The sequence below is a fragment of the Eschrichtius robustus genome, chromosome 14 (assembly GCF_028021215.1).
Source record: "Eschrichtius robustus isolate mEscRob2 chromosome 14, mEscRob2.pri, whole genome shotgun sequence".
Classification (NCBI taxonomy): Eukaryota; Metazoa; Chordata; class Mammalia; order Artiodactyla; family Eschrichtiidae; genus Eschrichtius; species Eschrichtius robustus.
Window position 1 is genome coordinate 75,317,404 of NC_090837.1, and position 26,810 is coordinate 75,344,213.

At 37.1% G+C, this 26,810-nt stretch overlaps 1 protein-coding gene across 3 annotated transcripts in view; it reads right to left on the bottom strand.

Annotated features, from left to right (window-relative positions):
* The window catches only part of DYM (dymeclin), a 385,877-nt gene that overhangs the window by 316,906 nt on the left and 42,161 nt on the right, over positions 1-26,810 (bottom strand). For all 3 annotated transcript variants that reach the window (XM_068563053.1, XM_068563051.1, XM_068563052.1), the window contains exons 3-5: positions 13,958-14,010; positions 7,303-7,396; positions 5,576-5,709 (exon numbers count right to left, since the gene is read on the bottom strand). In XM_068563053.1, the coding sequence (XP_068419154.1) occupies positions 5,576-5,709; positions 7,303-7,396; positions 13,958-14,010 (281 nt within the window). The remainder of the gene's footprint in view (positions 1-5,575; positions 5,710-7,302; positions 7,397-13,957; positions 14,011-26,810) is intronic.

Sequence of the window (26,810 nt, forward strand, 5' to 3'; positions counted from 1 at the left end):
GCAAGAAATGTTTAATAAAGACCTAGAAGAATTAAAGAACAAACAAACAGAGATGAACAATACAATAACTGAAATGAAAACTATACTACAAGGAATCAATAGCAGAATAACTGAGGCAGAAGAACGGATAAGTGACCTGGAAGACAGAATGGTGGAATTCACTGCTGTGGAACAGAATAAAGAAAAAAGAATGAAAAGAAATGAAGACAGCCTAAGAGACCTCTGGGACAACATTAAACGCAACAACATTCGCATTATAGGGGTCCCAGAAGGAGAAGAGAGAGAGAAAGGACCAGAGAAAATATTTGAAGAGATTATAGTCGAAAACTTCCCTAACATGGGAAAGGACATAGACACCCAAGTCCAGGAAGCTCAGAGAGTCCCATACAGAATAAACCCAAGGAGAAACACGCCAAGACACATATTAATCAAACTGGCAAATATTAAAGACAAAGAAAAATGATTGAAAGCAGCAAGGGAAAAATGACAAATAACATACAAGGGAACTCCCATAAGGTTAACAGCTGATTTCTCAGCAGAAACTCTACAAGCCAGAAGGGAGTGGCATGATATACTTAAAGTGATGAAAGGGAAGAACCTACAACCAAGATTACTCTACTCGGCAAAGATCTCATTTAGATTTGATGGAGAAATCAAAAGCTTTACAGACAAGCAAAAGCTAAGAGAATTCAGCACCACCAAACCAGCTCTACAACAAATGCTAAAGGAACTTCTCTAAGTGGGAAACACAAGACAAGAAAAGGACCTACAAAAACAAACCCAAAACAATTAAGAAAATGGTCATAGGAACATACATATCAATAATTACCTTAAATGTGAATGGATTAAATGCTCCAACCAAAAGGCACAGGCTTGCTGAATGGATACAAAAACAAGACCCATATATATGCTGTCTACAAGAGACCCACTTCAGACCTAGGGACACATACAGACTGAAAGTGAGGGGATGGAAAAAGATATTCCATACAAATGGAAATCAAAAGAAAGCTGGAGTAGCTATACTCATATCAGATAAAATAGAATTTAAAATAAAGAATGTTACAAGAGACAAGGAAGGACACTACATAATGATCAAGGGATCAATCGAAGAAGAAGATATAACAATTATAAATATATATGCACCCAACATAGAAGCACCTCAATACATAAGGCAACTGCTAACAGCTATAAAAGAGGAAATCAACAGTAACAAAATAATAGTGGGGGACTTTAACACCTCACTTACACCAATGGACAGATCATCCAAAATGAAAATAAATAAGGAAACAGAAGCTTTAAATGACACAATAGACCAGATAGATTTAATTGATATTTATAGGACATTCCATCCAAAAACAGCAGATTACACTTTCTTCTCAAGTGCACACGGAACGTTCTCCAGGATAGATCACATCTTGGGTCACAAATCAAGCCTCAGTAAATTTAAGAAAACTGAAATCATATCAAGCATCTTTTCTGACCACAGTGCTGTGAGATCAGAAATCAATTACAGGGAAAAAAATGGACAAAACACAAACACATGGAGGCTAAACAATACGTTACTAAATAACCAAGAGATCACTGAAGAAATCAAAAAGGAAATAAAAAAATACCTAGAGACAAATGACAATGAAAACACGACGATCCAAAACCTATGGGATGCAGCAAAAGCAGTTCTAAGAGGGAAGTTTATAGCTATACAAGCCTACCTCAAGAAACAAGAAAAATATCAAGTAAACAATCTAACCTTACACCTAAAGGAACTAGAGAAAGAAGAACAAACAAAACCCAAAGGTAGCAGAAGGAAAGAAATCATAAAGATCAGAGCGGAAATAAATGAAACAGATACAAAGAAAACAATAGCAAAGATCAATGAAACTAAAAGCTGGTTCTCTGAGAAGATAAACAAAATTGATAAGCCATTAGCCAGACTCATCAAGAAAAAGAGGGAGAGGACGCAAATCAATAAAATTAGAAATGAAAAAGGAGAAGTTACAACAGACACCGCAGAAATAAAAAGCATCCTAAGAGACTACTACAAGCAACTCTATGCCAATAAAATGGACAACCTGGAAGAAATGGACAAATTCTTAGAAAGGTATAACCTTCCAAGACTGAACCAGGAAGAAACAGAAAATATGAACAGTCCAATCACAAGTAATGAAATTGAAACTGTGATTAAAAATCTTCCAATAAACAAAAGTCCAGGACCAGATGGCTTCACAGGTGAATTCTATCAAACATTTAGAGAAGAGCTAACACCCATCCTTCTCAAACTCTTCCAAAAAATGGCAGAGGAAGGAACACTCCCAAACTCATTCTATGAGGCCACCATCACCCTGATACCAAAACCAGACAAAGATACTACAAGAAAAGAAAACTAAAGACCAATATCACTGATGAATATAGATGCAAAAATCCTCAACAAAATACTAGCAAACAGAATCCAACAACACATTAAAAGGATCATACACCACGATCAAGTGGGATTTATCCCAGGGATGCAAGGATTCTTCAATATACGCAAATCAATCAATGTGATACACCATATTAACAAACTGAAGAAGAAAAACCATATGATCATCTCAATAGATGCAGAAAAAGCTTTTGACAAAATTCAACACCCATTTATGATAAAAACTCTCCAGAAAGTGGGCATAGAGGGAACCTACCTCAACATAATAAAAGCCATATACGACAAACCCACAGCAAACATCATTCTCAATGGTGAAAAACTGAAAGCATTACCTCTAAGATCAGGAACGAGACAAGGATGTCCACTCTCACCACTATTATTCAACATAGTTTTGGAAGTCCTAGCCACAGCAATCAGAGAAGAAAAAGAAATAAAAGGAATACAAATTGGAAAAGAAGAAGTAAAACTGTCACTGTTTGCAGATGACCTGATACTATACATAGAGAATCCTAAAAATGCCACCAGAAAACTACTAGAGCTAATCAATGAATTTGGTAAAGTTGCAGGATACAAAATTAATGCACAGAAATCTCTTGCATTCCTATACACTAATGATGAAAAATCTGAAAGAGAAATTATGGAAACACTCCCATTTACCATTGCAACAAAAAGAATAAAATACCTAGGCATAAACCTACCTAGGGAGACAAAAGATCTGTATGCAGAAAACTATAAGACACTGATGAAAGAAATTAAAGATGATACCAACAGAAAGAGAGATATACCATGTTCTTGGATTGGAAGAATCAATATTGTGAAAATGACTATACTACCCAAAGCAATCTACAAATTCAATGCAATCCCTATCAAATTACTAATGGCATTTTTTATGGAACTAGAACAAATCATCTTAAAATTTGTATGGAGACACAAAAGACCCCGAATAGCCAAAGCAGTCTTGAGGGAAAAAAACAGAGCTGGAGGAATCAGACTCCCTGACTTCAGACTATATTACAAATCTACAGTAATCAAGACAATATGGTACTGGCAGAAAAACAGAAACATAGATCAATGCAACAAGATAGAAAGCCCAGAGATAAACCCACGCACCTACGGTCAACTAATCTATGACAAAGGAGGCAAAGATATACAATGGAGAAAAGACAGCCTCTTCAATAAGTGGTGCTGGGAAAACTGGACAGCTACATGTAAAAGAATGAAATTAGAATACTCCCTAATACTATACACAAAAATAAACCCATAATGCATTCGAGACCTAAATGTAAGACCGGACACTATAAAACTCTTAGAGGGAAACATAGGGAGAACACTCTTTGACATAAATCACAGCAAGATCTTTTTTGATCCACCTCCTAGAGTAATGGAAATAAAAACAAAAATAAACAAACGGGACCTAATGAAACTTCAAAGCTTTTGCACAGCAAAGGAAACCATAAACAAGACGAAAAGACAACCCTCAGAATGGGAGAAAATATTTGCAAACGAATCAACGGACAAAGGATTAATCTCCAAAATATATAAACAGCTCATGCAGCTCAATATTAAAGAAACAAACAACCCCATCCAAAAATGGGCAGAAGACCTAAATAGATATTTCTCCAAAGAAGACATACAGATGGCCAAGAAGCACATGAAAAGATGTTCAGCATCAGTAATTATTAGAGAAATGCAAATCAAAACTACAATGAGGTATCACCTCACACTAGTTAGAATGGGCATCATCAGAAAATCTACAAACAACAAATGCTGGAGAGGGTGTGGAGAAAAGGGAACCCTCTTGCACTGTTGGTGGCAATGCAAATTGATACAGCCACTATGGAGAACAATATGGAGGTTCCTTAGAAAACTAAAAATAGAATTACCATATGACCCAGCAATCCCACTACTGAGCATATACCCAGAGAAATCAGTAATTCAAAAAGACACATGCACCCCAATGTTCATTGCAGCACTCTTTACAATAGCCAGGTCATGGAAGCAACCTAAATGCCCATCGACAGACGAATGGATAAAGAAGTTGTGGTACATATACACAATGGAATATTACTCAGCTATAATAAGGAACAAAATTGAGTCATCTGTTGAGACGTGGATGGATCTAGAGACTGTGATACAGAGTGAAGTAAGTCAGAAAGAGAAAAACAAATATCATATATTAACGCATGTATGTGGAACCTAGAAAAATGGTACAGATGAACCGGTTTGCAGGGCAGAAGTTGAGACACAGATGTAGAGAACAAACATATGGACACCAAGGGGGGAAAACTGCGGTGGGGTGGGGATGGTGGTGTGCTGAATTGGGCGATTGGGATTGACATGTATACAGTGATGTGTATAAAATTGATGACTGATTAAAAAACACACACACACACACACACACACACACACAAAAAGAAATGAAACACCAGCAGCTGATCTGGAAAACTATAGGCCCTCCTAACTACTGGGGGAAAAAAAAATTTCGGCAATATCAGGAGAAAATGGTAACCTTTTCCTGTATCTTCAGAAAAAGACAATATACTTTGGCATCATAAAACTATACTTAAAAACGTTATTTCTGATCAAGGAGTCCCAGAGATACCCAGACTCAGAGACTGTTATGTCCTATGAAAGTAACCTTTAACATTTATAAAATCTGTAATTCTGATTGGTTGTCTCCCTTAATAATGTGTTGGCCTAGTAATGGTATTTAAATTGACATTTGTTTCCTGAAAGGAATATTTGTGATTTTTATTTTTATTTCCCATATACATAGAAGTCAAAATAAAGAAAAGTCTCAATCTTACCATCCCCCTTATTTAAAAAAAGAGAAAAAAGCAAAAAATTGTAAGTGTCTCAGCTCATTTAAATTAATATAGGGGAACAAAGAGTGATGGTGTCAGGTCACTTAAAAATGAAAATTGGGACTTCCTTGGCGGTCCACTGGTTAAGACTCCATGCTTCCACTGCCGGGTTCACGGGTTCAATCCCTGGTCGGGGAACTAAGATCCCATGTGCCAGGCAGCGTGGCCAAAAAAAAAAAAAAAAAAAAAATTATGAGGAAAAGTCGAATTTTCAAAATTATACTTCTAATTCTTCAAATTCTATCCTTATATGTTACGCACGTTATCCCAGAACATCTTCAAAGGCAATACTTACTGTAACTGCCAGGAGATTTTTCTTCGTAAGTAAAATGAAGTTGTAACTCTTCCTCTGACATCTCACAAATGAACACTTTCAGCAAACAGCAAATAATAAACAAAGCATTGTGTGTCTGCCAAATGAAGATGTGGCTAGAAAGGAGAGAGCAAAATTACACAAGAATCAGTATTTAATCATGAGCACAATCACTTTATTTCTAGTCCATTGATTTCTCAATCATTTTGCCCATTTGGTTTGTAATATTAGAACAATGTGCAAACCTTTTTTTTATGGCTCATGATTTATGACACTGGACCAACGATATCTACTATAATTTACCTCATATTTCATTCTGTGTATTTTACATAGTGAGTCAACTTGAAAATTTTTTTCCTTTAGGCATGACTGCTCTTTGTTCTTAACTTTATAGTTGCCCCATACACAGGCAATTCAAAGAAAAGAAAACTAAAAATAGAAAAAATAAAAACTATAGTAACATAAAGAGAATATATGCAAATACACAACCAAAAAAAAAATTTTTTTTTTTTTTTTTTGGCTGCATACTGCAGCATGTGGGATCTTAATTCCCGGACCAGAGATTGAACCCATGCCCCCTGCAGTGGAAGCTTGGAGTCTTAACCACTGGACCGCCAGCGAAGTCCCCACAACCAAAATTTTAAAAGGGGCATCACCAGCTGCACAGTACAATACCTGCTATTTGTATTAATAATCATGGACTCACAACAATTTTAATTGGATTCAATATAAATTATTTGGAAACAGGGCAATGAGCAATCTTTTAAGAGACTACCCTCCAAAAATGGTTTCAAAAAATGCTCGAGTGCATAATAAAAGGTGAACCTTCCACTATATAAATATAAAACCATAATATCTAATCTGAACCTTCGTTCACCTAATATGAAAGAAATAAAGGAAACAAATGTGAAATGAAATAATACACTAAGTCATTGCAGTAAGTCCCCTACATACAAACGAGTTCCATTCTGACAGCATGTTCATAAGTCCAATTTGTTTGTAAGTCCAACCAAAGTTAGGCTAGGTACCCAACTAACAAACTCGGCTAAATAGTACTGTACTGTAGTAGGTTTATAATACTTTTCACACGCCTCGCTCCACTCTCAAAATTGTTTTCACTTTTGTTTCCATCGTTATCACTTGGCACTTCTTAGCAGTACCAGCTACATCACCGCTGCTTTTACGCTTGCTTCCAGACATCCTGGGCTTGAAATAAAGATACTGTACTACGGTACTCTATACAGTACTGTAAAGTACACAAAAGCACGACCACTTGTAGAGCATGCACACATGTGACAATGTACGCCAGATACGTGAACTAACTTACTTGACTGGATATGCAAACACACTTTCACATCTTTGAAAGTTTGCAACTTGAAGGTTCATATGTAGGGGACTTATTGTATTTAAATTAGATACAACCAGCACTGGAAATGGGAGAAAATTACCTTTTTTGTAATAATAATTACACAATTAATCTTCTTAAAGGATATATTTCTAAAGATTGTCTAAAATGCTGAAATCAGATTCCAGAATTTATAATCTCACTACAATGACCTGGACAGTAAATTAAAACCTCTTTTACTTCTTGCCTTAATAATGAGAACAATTCCAAGACCATACCCTATTTCTACCAATAAATGAAAAATACTCATATTGTTAAATATAAATTAAATATAGAGAGAGTGTGATTTAATCATCCAGCTTACTTCTGACATTCTGCTGAAAGTTTTAGTTCTTTGGTTCTAGACAGGAAGACCTTAATTAGTGCACCAAGGTTTCCTGTTCGAGGATTGTTTTCAACTGCAAGAGAAGAAAAGGTTTTTAAAAGTTAAAGTTAAGAACTGAAATCAAAATGAGCATATCATAACATTTATAAAACCAAATGTCAGATTGAAGTTGTTCAGGGATGAACCTTATTGTCAGTTTCAAACCTAATTGGGGAAAGTAGCAACGAGAGAAACTGCTGCTTGGTCTTAATTCTAAACAACGAAAAATGATTTACAAATGGAAATAATAGAAACTGTAGGAGAAAACAGCCACCTCCTCTCAGAATCCAAAACTGTAAAGAAAAGATATACGTAGGAATAAGTACACCATTACAGCCCATCTGCTTAGCGCTCAGTAACTGTCCAATTAACCCAGGTCTATCTGCTGGGTAAGTGTCACAGCTTGAGAGTAGATGCAAGTAAATGTACAATCTTCTCATAGTGATAAAATGTATAGCACCTTGCTCATCCAAGTGTGGTTCACGGACTAGCAGCGACAGCGTCACCTGGGAGCTTGCTGGAAGCACAGAATCCCACGGCCACCCACACTACTGACATTGACAGTGCTTCTCAACGTTTAATGTGCATTTAAATCACTTGGCATTCTCATTAAAGTTTAAGTTCTGATTCTGCACGTGTGAAGTGAGTCCTGAGATTCTGCAGCTGTGACAGTCTCCCGGGTGATGCCCACTGCTGCTGGGTGGAGAGCCCCACTGTGAGTAGCAAGGGGCAACCTGTGCTCTAAGTTAGGGCAGGTTTTGACCAGATTCCATAATTCAGAATAGACACGTGATTAGATATTGTTAGAGTTTCACTCTGAATCAAAAATTTCCTACTTTTAAGCTTTGGGTTTAGCTTAATGAAAGACTATGCTGAGATTTCAAAACAAATGTTTTTTTTAAAAACCAGTTAATGTAGGGGACTTCCCTGGTGGTCCAGTGGTAAAGAATCCTCCTTCCAATGCAGGGGATACGGGTTCAACCCCTGGTCGGGGAACTAAGATCACACATGCCGTGGGGCAACCATGCCCACGTACCACAACTAGAGAGAGAAAACCCGCAGGCCACAACTAGAGAGAAGCCCGAGTGCCGCCACAACTAGAGAGAAGCCCGCACACTGCAACGACAGATCCCGCATGCCTCAACAAAGGTCCCGTGTGCCACAACTAAGACCCGACGCAGCCAAAAAAAAAACCAAACCAAACAAAAAAAACCCAGTTAATGTGCGCAAGTGCGTCTCTGTGTGAATTAATATTTCATAGCTATTGTAAATCAAAACAAAATACTGAAAAAAAAATACTGAAACAAAATGCTGAGGCTGACAGGACTTCAACCATATTTCAGAATCCCAACTTCACAATCTTGTGTTCATTCAACAGCCCCTTCATTATTGAATGGCTTTATAAGTAATCATTTGAATTTTATGGTTAGCCATTAAAATAACAAAAAACCCTGTGTTGTTAGAAAGAACAACCAAGACTACTAGAGATTGATGTAATTAAAGTTCTGTGTACCCTTTTCATTCATTCAGCATGTCTTCATGGAGCTACTTACATGTGCCCAGCACTGTGTCAGGTACTAAGAAGGTACTTACAAACAGAACTCCCTGTCTTAATGTGGATGACATTCTAAGTTTCCATAGTACTCTTTTCGACAAGATGTAGATGGGGTCATAAATTTATAAAATTAAGTACACTTAATGATGCTTCAAAAATAATACTCAACGGTAGACTCAATATTCCAAAATACCTCAGTGGAATTTAACAGGATCAAACTTAACTGGCAAAAATCAAATGCTACGTTGAAGTTGAAGGCGCTTCAGGACCAGAGTAGAAACAGGGGATATCTGACAGGAAGGCAGAAAAGCACGTGGAACTGGACTACAGGACGTGACTACGTTCAAAGCCCAGCTCCAGCACTGACTAGCTGTGTGACACCTGGCAACTTACTTAACCTCCCCATGCCTCAGTTTCTTCACCTGTAAAATTCAAGTAATGATAATACTTCAGTAATGGAAAACTAACTCATTTAACTCTAGAGCTTGAACTTGCAGCAATCTGTTAACTGAACTGGCTTTGTGAAAAAGGAATTCTCCATCTCCACAGGAGTTCTAGCAAATTCCAGGTAATACTCAGACAAGGGTATTATAAAAAGGATTTCCACCTGGGGTGAGAGGTTGACCTTGCTTCCAGCCCCCGAAACCACCTTTCCCAGTATCTCACTAAAATACCCATGATCTCCAAGATCCAATAACCAATATACCATAAATATAGAAGACAGAGACATGTTAACAATCCATAAGGATGCAATCGACAAAATCTACATTGTGGGAAACTCTACTACCCACTTTCTTCAATAAGAAAATTGAGAGGGGAAAAAAGGCAAGACAAATTCAGGAGGAACCTAGCTCTGAAAAGAATGTAAAGACATATTAACCGATAATAATGTATGGACGTTATTTGGCTCCTGATTCAAACAAACTGAGACAATTAGAAATTTGAACAGTCAGTGGATGTTTTGCAATATTAAAAATTGTTTTTAGTAGATAATGGTATTTTTTTCCATTAAAAAATTGTTATTATGAGATACATATCACAATATCTATGGATGAAATAATATAATGCCAGAGGTTTGTGTCAAATTAATTATGTGAGGATATGCTTCTTGTTTTGTATACACTTTTTACTTGTGCACTTTTCTGTACATATCTATACGTCAATAAATAGGTGAGAGATACAGATGAAACAAGACTGGCCATGAGTTGAAAATGATTGAAACTGGGAGATGAGCATACAGGAGGTCATTATATTATTCTGTTTGCCTCTGTATGAGTGGGAAATTTTTTTAAATAAAGAATTAAAAATAAAATACCCATGAAAAAATACAAAAAGATACAAGCTCATGAAAAGGCTGAGTCAGGATAGTCCTTTTCCCCAAAGAACAGGAAACACTTTAACTAACTACAAATTTTATAGAACTGAATTAAAATTTTATTTGGTAATCAATGGATCATTAGCAAGCCTAACTGCCTGAAAGTACTTTTGTCTACTCCAACCAGAAAACTTACGTTAATCGTCCCACCCAATACCTTGCTATACAGATTCAGAGGCGACAAGTCCCAGAAAACAACTGGTAAGAATTAAACAAGCCAAACACAGAGCAGACCTCACCTCCTCACATAAAACAACTGACCTGGCTCTCATTGCACTATCCTAGCAGGTAAGAACTAGGAAAAAGTGGGGGAAATGCACTTAAAATTCACTGTGAGATACTTAATAAGAAATCTGTTTGGACCCTGAGAACCTCATGTGCAGATTCATGGAAAAAAGTAATAAAGATAATATAAAAAGCCCAACAAAAATAATGGCCACAAACATCCCCAAATTTATGAAAAACATTAATCTACGTATCCAAGAACATCAACAAACCCCAAGCAGAATAAAGAATAAATTTTAAAATTTTGTAAAGGCAAGGACAAAATCTTGACAGCAGTAACAAAAAAAATGACTTATCAGAAGGCAACAGAATGATATATGAGAAAATAAATGCCAACTAAGAATTCTGTATCCAGAAAAACTCTCCTTCAAAATGAAGGCAACAGCAGGGCAGGGGCACAACTTTACAGTGGAGAAAATGGACAGAAACAACCCTGGCCACATAATCAAGGTCAACATCATCAGTGAAACTCATGTTAATAGCATGTATCCCTGATATAATGTGTTGAGAACAGCATGTCACCTCTGTGATCTTCCACCTACAAACCCATAACCCCCACCTAGCCATGAGAATAACATCAAACGAACTGAGGGACATTCTGGAAATACTCTACCAGTATTCCTCAAAACTCTGAAAGTCATTAAAATTGAGGAAGATCTGAGACAAGAGGAGGTTAAGGAGACTTAATGACTAAACGTAATGTAGTATCCTGGAACAGAAAAAAGTCCAAGAGGACATTTGGGAAAACTAGTGAAATCTGAATAAAGGGTCAAGTTTAGTTAATAGTAATGTACCAATATTGATTCCTTAGTGTGACAAATGTACCATATTAATGTAAGATGTTGACAACAGAGGAAACTGATGAGGGTTATATGGGAACTCTCTACATAGCTTTGCAACTTTTCTATAAATCTAAAGCTATTCTGAAATTAAAATTTTATTTTAAAAATCTCAATAGATGTGTTTACCAGAAAAAAGATTAGTAAACTAAAGACGGATTAATAAAAAAATATCCTACGGAAGGTCAGAGACAAAGTAAAAAAGAAAGTAAAATACAAAAAAAAAAAAAAGAGAGAGAGAGAGAGAGCCTAACAAGCCTATGCGACACAATGAAAATGTTAACACAAATATAACAGAGACCCTGGAAGGAGAGGAGACACAGAATAGGACAGAAACAATGTATAAATGGATAACGGCTGAGAATTTTCCAAAACTGATGAAAGACATCAACCCACAGATTTAACAAGCTCTACAAACCTCAAGCAGGGAGGGAGGGAGGAAAGGGAAGAAAGGAGGGAGGAAGAAAAGAAGAAAGGAAGGAAGGAGAGAAAAAAGGAAGGAAGGAGAGAAGGAAGGAAAAATACTCCTCAGCATATTCTAAGATGTTGAAAACCAAAGGACAAAAAAGAAAAACTTAAAAGCATCCAGAAGAAAAAAACTCCATTGTTTTCAAAGGAACAACACTAACATTGACAGCTTTAATCTCAACAAAAATGAGAGTAACCAGAAAAATAACAGAATGGTATATTTAAAGTATGGAAAGAAATTAATGCCAACCTAGAATTCTACACCCAGCAAACATATCCTCCAAAAGCGAAGGAAAAATGAAAACATTTTCAGACCAAAAAAAAAAAAAGAGAGAGAGAGAGAATTGTTACATACCCACATAGCCCTTAAAATTGATAGACATTTATATCTATTAATGTGGAAAGAAGTTCCTGAATACTGCTAAGTGAAAACAACATAGAAATAATACCACTTACATAAAATTGTGCATATAAATCAATACACACAGAATACTGATAAAATTTTGATCTTATCACAAAAGATTAGCAGTGATTTCCTGCACTGTTTAATATGGGAAGACTTTAATTTTAACTATACTACTATATTGTTAGAATTTGGGGAATTAAATGTATATATATATATTTTTGCTATTCTCCAAAGTAGTTTTAAATATAGAATGACACACTTAGATACATAATATCAAGTGAAAAACACAGATTAAAATAATTGAGTATGTGTATTTAATATGCATGTAAGTGTATATCCAAAGAATAAATAACAGAAGGCAAAATATTACCAATAGCTATGTCAGGGTTGTGGAATATGAGCAATTACTGCCTTTTTTACATTTTAGTATGCTTTCCACATTGTATTAATAAGTAACTATTACTCCCAATTTTAAAATGTTATTTTTGTAAAACCCCAAGGTCACGTTAAAAACCATCATCATAATAATTGCATTAATATCTCTGTTACATAAAATTAATTTTCAGCAAACTGTCATATAGGTTTTTGAAAGTCAGCTCTATTTAGCGCAAAATCCTCAAATCTATGGTTATAACTGCAGACAAAATTCAAGGCAACTATTATAATACCACCTCTATCATTACCAACATAATTTGTTTTTAAAAGCAAAAATATTTCATCAAAGACTGTACTTGGCAGAGTAACTTATATGGGAGTTAACCACATAGCTTACATGGAGCATATCCATAAGCTTGATTTAAAAACAAGCTCGTCATCACTTATTAAGCTCCTGTCCACCAGTCGTTTCACAGATACGTTATCTCTAATTTTCAAAGCAACAATGAAATGTAAGTATAATCATTCACATTTTTTAAAACATACATTTCTTTCCAACTGCTACCAATTTGAAAGTAAAGTATTTGAGAAATGAGGTCCAAAAAAAGGTAACATTCATTGACATAAATAATGAATAATAACGAGATGCTAGGCACTATACTGGATGTTTCATATGTTATCTGACTTCTTCCTCATGAGAATCCTGCAATTTAGATGAGGAAATTAAAGCTCAGCTAGTAAGTAACAGAGCCCATGCACTTTACCATAACACCAAGTTGTTATTACTAATTTGAGAAGATTCCTAATATATTTTACTATTAGTGAGTGATAATTATTCTAGTTAACACAGCCAGCAACAGCATATATAGTATGCGCAGTTGGCAAAGCAAAGCATGAATGATCCATATTCTCTAGGAACTATACATGCAACTACAAAACAAAGAATATTTTGGGTTTTTCTCAGTATTTCAAAATTTGTAAAAAGAATAAGCTCTATGGCTTGGTGGAGTCCGTTACCACTACTGCAAATAAACCAAGCATGTGTCTCATTGCTGTTAACTGAATGAGAACCTCTAGAGGCATCAACGAGCACCAAGAATATAATTATTAGTACAACTATAATTATAATCATCAACAAAAATATATCACTTCATTAATTCAATTCACATTGCACCAGCAAAATCTGTAACAGAAATTTTGAAATAACTGTCTCCACACACATATATATATACACATTACACACACACACACACACACACACACACACAAACACATTCATTTTTCCTCCTTACCTAAAGACCTGCAGACTGAAATGGTTGCCTCCTCCAAGAGCTTCAACTCGGTACTGGAAAATGAGAAGAAAGGTAATTAATAACTATAACATTAACTATGTACATACTAACCAGTTAAAGGAATACATAAAAATAAAGACAAGAAAGACAATTTAGAAGGAAAACAAGGTGTACAGTGGTAAACAATAATATCAGCAAAATAAAGCTTCTATTCTCAATGTAATTAGAAAATTTACTATAATTCTCAACATGAGACTCCTAAAAAAAGCACTTGGGGCGCCTTGCCCTTTAGGTATTGAGGCGGGGAGGAGAGGTGGGGCTGGAGGGACTTAGAAAAATTCGAGGAAGGTATTCTCAAACACAGAGCACAAGGCAGGGGCCTCATGTGCCCATTTCCAAGGAAGTACTGATCACAGGATTATAGTTATTTAGAAAAATGCCATGATTTTTCTATAATACTTTCAAATAGTTCAACAACAAAAAAAAAGAAACAAGGCAAGAAAAGAGAGCAAACACAGACATAAGCTTCAATAATTTATAAATATACAGAAAAACAGAAGCCAATGCAAATTGACAAACAGACAGGAAAGAAAGACATACAACTCTTAGATTTAAAAACTGGGGAAGTGGGCTTCCCTGGTGGCGCAGTGGTTGAGAATCTGCCTGCCAGTGCGGGGGACACGGGTTCGGGCCCTGGTCTGGGAGGATCCCACGTGCCGCGGAGCAACTGGGCCCGTGAGCCACAACTGCTGGGCCTGCGTGTCTGGAGCCTGTGCTCCGCAACAAGAGAGGCCCGCGCACCGCGATGAAGAGTGGCCCCCGCTTGCCACAGCTAGAGAAGGCCCTCGCACAGAGACGAAGACCCAACACAGCCAAAGATAAATAAACAAACAACAAAAAAAAGAAGTCATGATTTAAAAAAAAAAAAAAACTGGGGAAGCTACAGGACAGCGGATCCAGCAGTAATTTCTTACATATGACACCAAAAACACAGGCATCAAAAGAAAACATAAATAAATTGGACTTAATCAAAATTTAAAACTTTTGCACATCAAGGGATACTACCAAAAGGGTGAAAAGTCAACCCAACAGAATGGGAGAAAATGTTTGCAAATCACATACCTCATAAGGCACTAATAGCCAGGATATATTTTTTAAAAACTCTGACTCAACAACAACAAAAAAACCCAAACAACCCAGTTTAAAAATCTGCAAAGGATTCAGATAGACATTTCTCCAAAGACATAAAAACGGCCAACAGGTATATGAAAAGATGTTCAACATCACTAGTCATTAGGGAAACGCGAATCAAAACCACAGTGAATACTACTTCACACCATTAGGATGGTATTATTAAAAAAAAAAGAAGGGGAGGGGAGGGGAGAGGAGGGGAGGGAAGGGAAAAGGAAAAAAAGTGTTGGAGGGGATGTAGAGAAACTGGGACCCTCGTGCATTTACATGGGTGTGTAAAGCAGAGCAAGTGCTGTGAAAAACAGTACGGCAACTTTTCAAAATATCAAAAATAGAATTATCATATGATCCAGCAATTCCACTTCTGGGTATACATATACCCAAAAGGACTGATACTTGTACACCCACATTCACGGCAGCATTACTCACAATAACCAAAAGGCGGAAGCAACCAGTGTCCATCAATGGATGAATGATGGCACAAAATGTGGTACATACATACAATGGAATATTATTCAGCCTTAAAAAGGAAAAGTTCTGACACATGTTACAACGTGGATGAACCTTGAAGACATTATGCTAAGTGAAATAAGCCAGTCGCAAAAACACAAATACTGTATGAGTCCACGTATATAAGGTTCTTAGAGTAGTCAAATCCATAGAGACAAAGTAGAATGGTGGTTGCTATTGGTGTGGTTGGGAATAGGGAGGTGGGGGGATGGGGAGGGACAGCAAGTTAGTATGTGATGAGTATGGAGTTTCAGTTGGGGAAGATGAAAAAGTTCTGGAGATGGACGATGGAGACAGTTAAAACAGCAATGTGAATGTAGGACTTCCCTGGTGGCACAGTGGTTAAGAATCCGCCTGCCAATGCAGGGGACACGGGTTCGAGCCCTGGTCCGGGAAGATCCCACATGCCATGGAACAACTAAGCCTGTGCCCCACAACTACTGAAGCCCGCACGCCTAGAGTCCGTGATCCGCAACAAGAGAAGCCACCGCAATGAGAAGCCCGCGCACCGCAATGAAGAGTGGCCCCCACTCGCTGCAACTAGAGAAAGCCCACGTGCAGCAGCGAAGACCCAACACAGCCAAAAATAAATAAATAAATAAATTTATTAAAAGAAAAAAAAGAACAATGTGAATGTATTTACTTAATACTACAGAAGTAAACACTTAGAAATGGCTAAAATGATAAATTTTATGTTGTGTGCATTTTGCCACAATTTAGGAAAAAAAAGTGCATTCCAATTCCAATTCAACTAGTTACTAGCTATATAACCTAGGGATCGTTTAACCTTCTTTTAGTTTTCTCATACATAAAACAGAGATGATAAACACAGTACCTGTTTCAAAAGGTGTTGTTATTAAATTATGTAACATGTATAAGGCACTTAGAACAGTGCCTGGCACAAAGTAAAACCTCAATAAATGAGCTACTATTGATTCCAAAATGCAGTGTTTTTTTCCCAGTTAATAAATTAAAATAATGCTTTACATTTGTGTAAACCTTTAAAAGTTTTTCAAAGCACTTTCAAATTTATTAGCACATGAGAACCTCTTCTAATGAGCAGGACAATTATAAACCCTATTTTAATAGATAAGCAAACTGAGGCTTCCGAGGAGTTTAAGTAACATTCCAGGAATCAGCAGTCTAGGAAGAACAAGAACCAGCTTTACAGCCTGGTGACTGGTTTAAAAATTTTGTTCTTTTCTGCCAACACACATGGCACATAGCAAATCCTCCGAATGGGCAACTCTTTCAAGGGCTAGTTTAAAAACCCCTACCTCCCAGGGTTCTCTGCTGTTGCTGCTGAAGCATACTTTTAAAAGAAAACAATCCATAAGCACCAATGCTTTTGACAAGAAAATTTTAGAGAAACTATGAAAGAAAATGGATTACTTTAGCTATTTCTAGAACTATGCTGTCCAATATGGTAACCACTAGCTACATGTAGTGGCTGACCACTTGAAAAGCGGCCAGTCCCAACTGAGATGAACTGTAATACAAAATACATACCAGATTTCAAAGGTTTTTTTAAAAATAGAAAATACTTCATTATTAATCTTTATGTTCATGAAATTATAATATTTGGGATATACTGAGCTAAATAAAACATACTGCTAAAATTAATTTCACCTGTTTTATTTTACATTTTTAACACGGCTACTAGAAAACTTCAAATACATTCCAATCTAACCTTTTATTTCTATTAGAGCTACTCTAGAACTTGTCTCCCAGCAATTGAAGACAGTATCATGTATAAGAAGTATTGTACATATACACAAAGCTAAAACTAATTACTTCAGTGAATATGCCATTACCTTAAGAATCTCAAATTATATTCATATTCAAAAAGATAAATATCTTTCCAAAGTAATCTTTAAGTTTCTCCTAAGATTGAAAAATTTTTAGCCAAAAGTACCTAGAAATGATTCTACAGTCAACTGTTTGCATGTCCCTGGTCTTTATCCCTGTATTAGATATTTTTGGAGAGTCTGCCGACCTCATATGATTTGTCTACTGTCCTCCCCCTCCCTTTCTTCTACCTTCCCACCTACTCCTCAGGGGCGAGCAGAGGCAGACAGGCTTGTTCAGCCTGACCCCCACTCCCTGGACATAGCTGATGGATCAGAGATAGGCATCTAACAAAAGCTATGCCAGAGTCTTGGGGAATTTGGAATTGAGATGGAAAGACAGGTTCTCCGTATGGCTGGAACTGGCCTGCCATGCTGAGGGTTACAGGAAGCCATCCTCTATCCACTGAGCAGCAGAGATAAACAAAAAGGACACTCAGGATTCCTGCTGGCCTTGTAATTCTTGCGACCAGTTCTTCCTGAAGCCTAGCTGTGTTTCTCATCTGGGATTCTATGAGACAGCCCTTTCTCTTCATCACATAAGCCCCTCTTTCTGACATATGCTAAATCAAATTGATTTTTGTTAATAACCAAAAGACTTCTAATTAATAAATCACTGTGGTCAGATTTAATAATATACATTAGTAGTTGGCAAGAAGTGAAAACTATGAATTACTCAGTTTATGGGTTACTCGGGCAAAAAATAAAAGTAAAGACATATAAAATGCAAAAGACTGTAAAGAGTTTTATGAGGCTAATAACTAGACCACATGCATGAAGTCTGTTTCACTGGTGCTTCTACTTTCTTGAGTCAATAACACTCTCTTAAAACCAGCTGGAACCAAGAGCTTCAATTATATACATGTGGCTATAACCTTCAAAAGCTTCAGAATTTGCTTGTTCAACAAACACTGCCTGGGTTCCCAGGACATGCTGGGCTCTGTGAAAGACGCTGCCTCTGCCTCCAGGCTACACAGAGGAATGAAGAATCAGACAGACTATTTGGTGCAGAGGAAGTACGCAGATCAAGCCCGGCCCTGTCCCAACCTACTCTATTAGCACTCAAGGAAGGCATCCTGGAGGAAGTGATTGTCTGTCCTGAAGGAGGAAGAGAAGGCAGTTGGGCAGACAAAAAGGGACGGCTTTCCAGACACAAGGAATGCGTACACAAAGGCATGGCAGTCACAGAGAGCCTGGAAGGTTCTGGGAAGCAGAGGTTAATCAACACTGGAGAATGATCAACTACAAGCCTGGAAAAATATACCAGATGGCTGGAGTATGGAGTTCAGTTTCTCAACTCGTTCTCAACAGAAAGGTATTGAGTGTTCCCAAAACAAAAACAAAAACAAGGTTCTGATTTATTTTGAATACAGTATTAGCCTGAAAAAAGAATTAATCCCAACATGTATTAGTGAGGTTGGTTTGGACACCATTTCCTCCAGGAAACCACCTCTGATCACCAGAGACCAGGTAAGAAGCCTGCGTTCTGTCCCAACAGCACCCGATCATGAAACTGAGCACCCGGTAGCAAGACTGCCAAGTTATGTCTGTGGCCCCCCTGGATTGTGTGCTCCTTGCTCATCACAGCATTCTCAGCCTGGTACAAACCAGGCACTTAATAAAAATGCACTGAATCAATGAAAGCCTTTGTCAGACACTTTATTACCAGAGAACAAAACTCCTTCCCCATCCCTCAAGAAACACTTCACACTCTCCAGATTTCAAGGCAACATCTGCCCCACAGTTTAAATTTTTATTAAAATATTTTTAAAGACACTTATTTGTTTCTAAATGTAAAATAATATAACTTTTTGAAGCAGGCTGGTTTCTTTGTCACTCAAGGATGAAGAGACAGGAAAAGCTGGGAACTATCCCACCTCGGCTGGAAAGCTCCGGCTTGTGGTGAGCCAGCCAGCACCTACCGTCCTGTAATTAGGCCCCTCAAGTCTGCGTCCCCTACACATGGCCATGATCTGAAACAGCACCACAGCTACCACACTTCCTCAGCAATCACCACTGCAGATCAGAAGCATCTTGAGTATCCAGATTATAACCTCCGTGAGAACAGAGAAAATGTCTCATTCATCCGTGCCTTCCCCCACCATGCCTGGTACAGTGGCTCAGTCAGAAGAAGAACACATGGCAATTACCTATTAAATGAAGGATTCATAAAGCTCTGTTTGTCGCAGTTTGTTGCAGTGTTATTTCTACAAAGGAAATCAGCCAGGCACACCCCTGCCAAAAGCAACACACTGATTGTTATAATAGAATTCCTTTCCTCCCATCCCTCCATCCTCCAATTTCCTAAACTTTTCGGAACATTTTAAGAATAATCTTTCCCATTTCCTTGATGTAGAGCTGAAATGAGGTGGTAAGCAACCGGGGTGGTTGGTAACTGCTGCCGCGTGTTTATAGGCATCTATGCACAGTACTATTTAGTTAAACAAATGGACTCAGATGTTCTGGTAGCAGGCAACTACCAAATCATCATTTGCAGTAAATAAAAGTAAAATTGAAATGCAAAATATGCCAATGTTTCCAAGACAATTACAATTAGAAACCGAATGCTGTTTCTGAAAGCAGATTTGGGGCACTGGAGGCATACAAAAGGGGGGCAAAAAGGCAGCAAATATTCATACCAATACAGATTAAATAAATTAATATCACACAGAGATCTTCAAACTTCCTGTATACATAAACTCCACAGCCAGGTCAATATGGAAAATGTCATTAAGGAGAGATTAGGGATAAATACTTAAAACTAGTCATCTCTTAATCAAACATCTGCTAAAGGAACTAAACTCTAGATAAACAATCATATTGATCCAATGGCCCGGTGTGGCTCTGTCTGAAGCAATCCTTCTATGTGACAGCAGACCAGGCTCCTCCTTTGCAGAGCTGCTATCATGCCAGCAACAACATAAACAGATGGATTCACAGAACAGGAATCTCAGTTTTGCGGGTGACACCCCGATGGACAATGAGACCTATGGGACTGGAGAGCCATGCCCAAGAAGCTCTCACACACACACTGGAAAATTTGAAACTGGTCTAAGGGATTTTTCCAGTTTTAAGAACCTTCATTGGGCTTCCCTGAAGATAATTCAGCAAGGAAGTGGTTATCAAGATTTTCACAACTATAGGGAAGTTCTTATACATTACATGGCCATTTCTGGGCTATATCCTAAGTCTATTCCCTTCCTTACTTAGATTTCATGAAGAGACTCTCCCTCAGGAGAGAACATCAACGTCAACCTCTCACTCTCCACATGCTCCAGTGACAGTTTCCACAACAAAATTCCCCAATGAATACCAATAATACAGCTGGATCACTTCTAAGTTATGTCTCAAATAATCAATGTCATCTCTGCCACCTCTGCTGAGTGCACCAACATACATCATGACAAGGTTAAGTAACTGGGACGTGTAGGTAGCAGAGAAGACTTGCAAGGTAAAATAGAGCAAAAGAGAGAAGAACCTTAATGCCATCTAAAGGAATTTGGATTTTATCCTACATAAAATAGGAAGCCAATAAGCACAGAATCAAAAATATACACTAACTGGACTTCCCTGGTGGCACAGTGGATAAGAATCCACCTGCCAATGCAGAGGACACGGGTTCGATCTCTGGTCCGGGAAGATCCCACATGCCACGGACCAACTAAGCCCGTGCGCCACAACTACTGAGCCCGACTGCTGCAACTACTGAAGCCCACGCACCTAGAGCCTGTGCTCTGCAACAAGAGAAGCCACTGCAATGAGAAGCCTGTGCACTGCAACGAAGAGTAGCCCCCACTCACCGAACTAGAGAAAGTCTGTGCACAGCAACGAAGACCCAATGCAGCCAAAAATAAATTTAAAAAAAAAAATCAAAAACATACACTAACTGGACTTCCCTGGTGATGCAATGGATGCAATGGATAAGACTCCACGCTCCCAATGCAGAGGGCCCGGGTCTGATCCCTGGTTAGGGAACTAGATCCCACATGCATGCTGCAACTAAGGAGCCCTGGAGCCACAACTAAGGAGCCAGCCTGCTGCAACAAAGGAGCCCACGTGCTGCAACTAAGGAGCCCGCCTGCCGCAACTATGGCCCGATGCAACCAAAAGAATAAATAAATATTTTTAAAAAGACAACAACCCAGCTGGAATATTATAATATATATATAGACACACTAACAGAACTCTTCACAGAGCAGCGAGATGCCCCAGGTGTACAATGGTTAAATGTCTTCAATCATCTTCACATTTTTAGCAAAAAAAAAAAAGACAATGTGAACAGCAACAACGATAATAATGCCTCTAGTAGTACATATAATAAAGCCTAACCAGATACAACCACCACTATAATTAACCACTGCTGCCAACTGTTGGGCCAGCAAACTTGGATAAACTACTATTACTAAAGCAGAACACAGTCAAGTACATAATCTTTAAAAATTCTAGTTTAGGGACTTCCCTGGCAGTCCAGTGGTTAGGACTCTGCCCTCCCAATTCAGGGAGCACAGGTGTGATCCCTGGTCAGGGAACTAAGATGCCACATGGTGCATGGCGTGGTCAAAAAAAAAAAAAAAAAAATTCTAGTTTAATTCCACTAAAATAATATACCAAATTGGAACACTAGTAAGAAACAGTAACAGAAATAATATAGATGATTCTGTTCCCACTAGATTCACAGACTGGTCACTTTCAATTCTTATACTCCAAGTGTACTACCCTCTCGATTTAACCATTACCATCAATTAACAAACTCATTCCTGCGTACTGCCCACATGGATTTCCAACCATTCCCGTTACTGAAGACAACATATGCTCCCATATAGTGGAAAGATTCCAAAGCCACATATTTAAATTCCAGCTTCCTCATTCCTATTGGTATGACTAGGCAAGATACTTAATTTGAGCGGCTCAGTTTCCTCATATGTAAATGGATATAAGGATGCCACCATCTGATAGGATAGTTGTAAGGACTATGTAGCAACTAGCAACGTGTGGAAAGTGCTCAGCACTCTGCTCAATGAATGTGAGCTCCCTAACCCCTCAACAACAAGGTGAAACAAATCCACAAGTGTTAAACTGTCAAACTTTGCATATATTTATTCCTTAATACATCTTGTAGGTAATTTGCCAGTCTTCACCTTTCTTCCCCCCATGGGGCAGAGGGGAAGTATAAGGCATAATTTAGTAATTTTTGAAGTAGTTTTACATTTTGAAATAGTATCAAAACAGCTGTGTCAAACAACTGTAGGTGATCTGCTTTGATTTTATTTCCATTAATATGTTACTACAGTAGAAGTATAACACTAGTGGATTACAAAGGAAATCAATATTCCTTATTCACCTAGCAAAACTTCTCAGTATTAAGTAACATTTAATAACTGGCAGAAAAGAAACTTAAATCCAAGTAATTTTTCTTTTTTAAAAAAGAAAATAATTTTTATTTATTATTGTAAAAATGAACCATACTAAAACCACCAGGAGGAAACACTACACACCAATCAGAACTGTTAAAATAAAAAAGAGTGACAACATCAAATGCTGGCAAGGATGCAGAGAAACTGGTTACCACATACATGACTGGTGAGAATGTAAAGTGATACAGCCACTCTGGAAAACAGTTTTGGCAGTTTTGTATAGGACTAAACATTTACCATATAACCCAGTCATTGAACTCTTGAGCATTTATCTCAAAGAAATAAAAACTTATATTCACACAAAAACCTGTACACAAATGTTCATAGCAGCTTTATTCATAACAGCCAAAAACTGGAAACAATCCAAATGTCCTTCAATAAGTCAGTGTTTAAACAGAAACAAACTATAGTATACACACAACACAGAATACTACTCAGCAAAAAAAAAGGAACGAACTATGATACACAGAACAACCTGAATGGATCTCAAAGACACTATGCTGAATGAAGGAGCCAATCTCAAAATGTTACATACTGTATGATTCCACTTAAACAACCTTCTTGAAATAAAAAAATTATAGAGATGGAAAACTGATTACTGGTTGCCAGGGTTTAGAGATGGGGAAGGTAGAAAGAATGGGTGTGGCTATGAAGGGAAAGCACAAGGGAGCCTTGCTGGGATGAAACAGTTATGCATCTTGATTGTGGTGGTGGTTACACATGTGATAAAACTGTACAGAGCTATACATGTGCACACAAATGAGCGCATGTATAACTAACTGCTGAAATCTCAATAACTTTTGTGGCTTATACCAATGTCAATTTCCTGGTTTTGGTACTGAATTAGAGTTACGCAAGATGTTACCATTGGGGAAAACAGGGAAGGATGCAAGGAACCTCCCCTGTACTACTTTGTGTGTGTGTGTGTGTGTGTGTGTGTGCGCGCAACGTCCTGTGAATCTATAATTATTTCAAAATAACAAGTTAAAAAAAAAGAAACATAAAAATAAAGCTATAAAAACTTATACAGAAGAATTATATAAATATACACATTTTTAAAATTAATATCTATAACACAATTTTGCTTCAATGAGATTATGCTACATGAATGATTTTATAACTGGCTTTAACCACTTAATATGTTGTGGATTTTTCCATATCTATAAACACATAATCATTATTAATGACTATATATTGTTCCAGTGTGCAGATGCACCATTTTTATTTGTTTGTTCATTCATCTGGACACTTAGATTGTTAGCAATTTTCTGTTATAAACATTGCTACCAATGTCTTTACACATACATCTCTGAACTTGTCCAATCATCTCCTTAACATAAACTCTAGACGTGGAATTGCTAGGTCAGTGACACTTCTGTTCTGATGAATACTGCAAATTACATTCCAGAAAGATTTAACCAATTACCATTCCCACCAAAATGCATAAACCAAAATGCATAACTGTGGCTTAACCCATACATATTACTAAATCTGCAAAATTACAAACCCAGATGTTTTGACACCAAATCCAATGATTTTTATATTCAGATAAGCATGTGTTGACAGTATGCAAGCATAAGAACCTTCATGACAAATACAGATTTTTTTTCCCTTTAAAATTGCCTATAGAGAGGAATTCATAAAGGATGTGACATCTAACTGGCAAATTACCATGCCACTGTAAATTTAAAACAAATTCTATTCAACACCACCTAAATTCTTTCACTGTACCAGGCAGACAATTTTTGTATCAACTAACATGGATGGTGGGGCATATCAAGAAACCACTGTACAGAGAGTTTACAACTTCTTTGGATTTAAACTCTGTGTTACAATCCCCTGACATGACAAACAACTCTGGCCTTAACTTGAAGAATGGTATAGTGAAGAGGATACAGAAATGTTCAACTGTGATAGAAAAAGAAAAAGATTAGCAAATACGAAGTAAAAAACTGTGGATAATATTTTTCATTATAAAAAGAGATGATCAACTATATCACCCATTTATGCAGAAAATGTGTCCAGATGTCATGAGCCATGATTCACGAGGTGACAGAAGAGAAGAAAAACAACCCTGGCCTTGATGGTTAGATCTGCTCTCCACCACAACCTCAGGGAGACCCTGCCATTAGTTCGTGTATGAAAATAAAAACACCAGAGCTCACTGTTACAGCACGCATTCCTTCATTCATCAACAGAGTACCACTGTCAGATGGCAAGTGGTTTTCCAAAACTGACAAATAAACAAGAAAGAACATTTGCTGGTAGGGGAAAAACGCTAATTTCATATGAAGCCTGTAGTTCAAGAATACAAGTGTCCACAACCAAAATAAATCTATAAAATGGGTCATCTAATGAACTTAACACCTATTCCTGATAACTGTCACACATAAAAATATATGTAAGAGTTATTTACAGTATTTTAGTCAGCTGGTGTAACAAGTCAGACAGGCTACAGTTGGCAAGCAAAATACCATGGGAGTTCACAGAAGCAGCATACTTAGGCTGATAACTTAATTGATGACCCATGACCTATACCACGGAGCCAACATACAGCCCCAGAAGGAATTATTTGTGGTCCTTTAGGCAGTTTCCACCATCCAACATTTTTTTTCTTTTTCAACTTTCTCTTTTCTTTTCTGTCAACCCATCTGTCTCATTCTTCTTCATGTGTCCACACTTCAAATTTTTAAGTAACATAAGAGGTACCAATGGAAACTGCCAGGCCATGGTGTTGGCCCTCAGGGATTAAAGAAAGAAAAAAGAGGTTGAATAATACATAATCTTAGAGAAGAAGCTTACCAAATGGTTGTAGAGCAACCTAAAAAAAAAAAAAAAATCTTATTATCATATTCTTAAATGTAGAAGCAATTTAAGTTTCCACATAAAATCAGATTTAAAAAAAAATTTTTACACTACAGAGAAAAATAATCTATTTTAAAAAACTCAAAACTGCAACTAAGTATTGTAAACATTTAGCAGATTTTCAGTAATTTGAACTCCACTAACATAGAATTTGGGGTTGTTTGGCTAAATTGAGCTGAAACTAACTTTTATGTTATATTTTAAAGGAAGTATTTCAACATGGGAGGAGACTAAGGAAAAGAACTGTTTAACCTTCTACAGAAGAAATATGTTCAAAGACTTCAGCATATTAATTGTTGATATGCAAATAAATTTGCTGATTAGCTACAACTTGTAATCTGTAGAGGCCTATATACTATTCAATGTTCTCTCACCTTGAATATTTCATTTGATTTCTTTTAAAAACCCTGAGAAGTTGACTAACGAAATAAGAGTATCCTCAATCTACAAGTGACAGAAATGGAGAAGCTAAGTAACTTGTCCCAGGTCACAAGAGAAGAATAAATATGTCAAACTTCTAGTTTAATACTCTTCCAATATGAATAATATTTAGCTACTTTTTTATTAAGGCAAATCCACATAATATCAATCTAGAACATTACCACTAACTAACTGGAATTTCTATATATACCTAACAGAAGTTCTCATAGGTGTATTATTATAAAAATTACATCTGTTACGATTTAAATCATTTAAAAATTATGTGAATGATAAAGAACTAGAAGAAAACAGAAGAAATTAAGTCTAATGAGAAACGTGGCAAGGTGATAGATGACTTTTTTGTAACTGCTATGAAATCATAAACTATAGTTTGGTAAGAAAGCTAAATTTTTTAATTACATATTGCCTAATTCACAGCTTTCAGTAATTTAGACTGGTTTTATTTTACTTTTTTAAAAATTTATTTATTTATTTATTTATTTATTTTTGGCTGCGTTGGGTCTTCGTTGCTGCGTGCGGGCTTTCTTTTAGTTGCGGCAAGCGGGGGCTACTCTTCATTGTGGTGCGCGGGCTTCTCATTGCAGT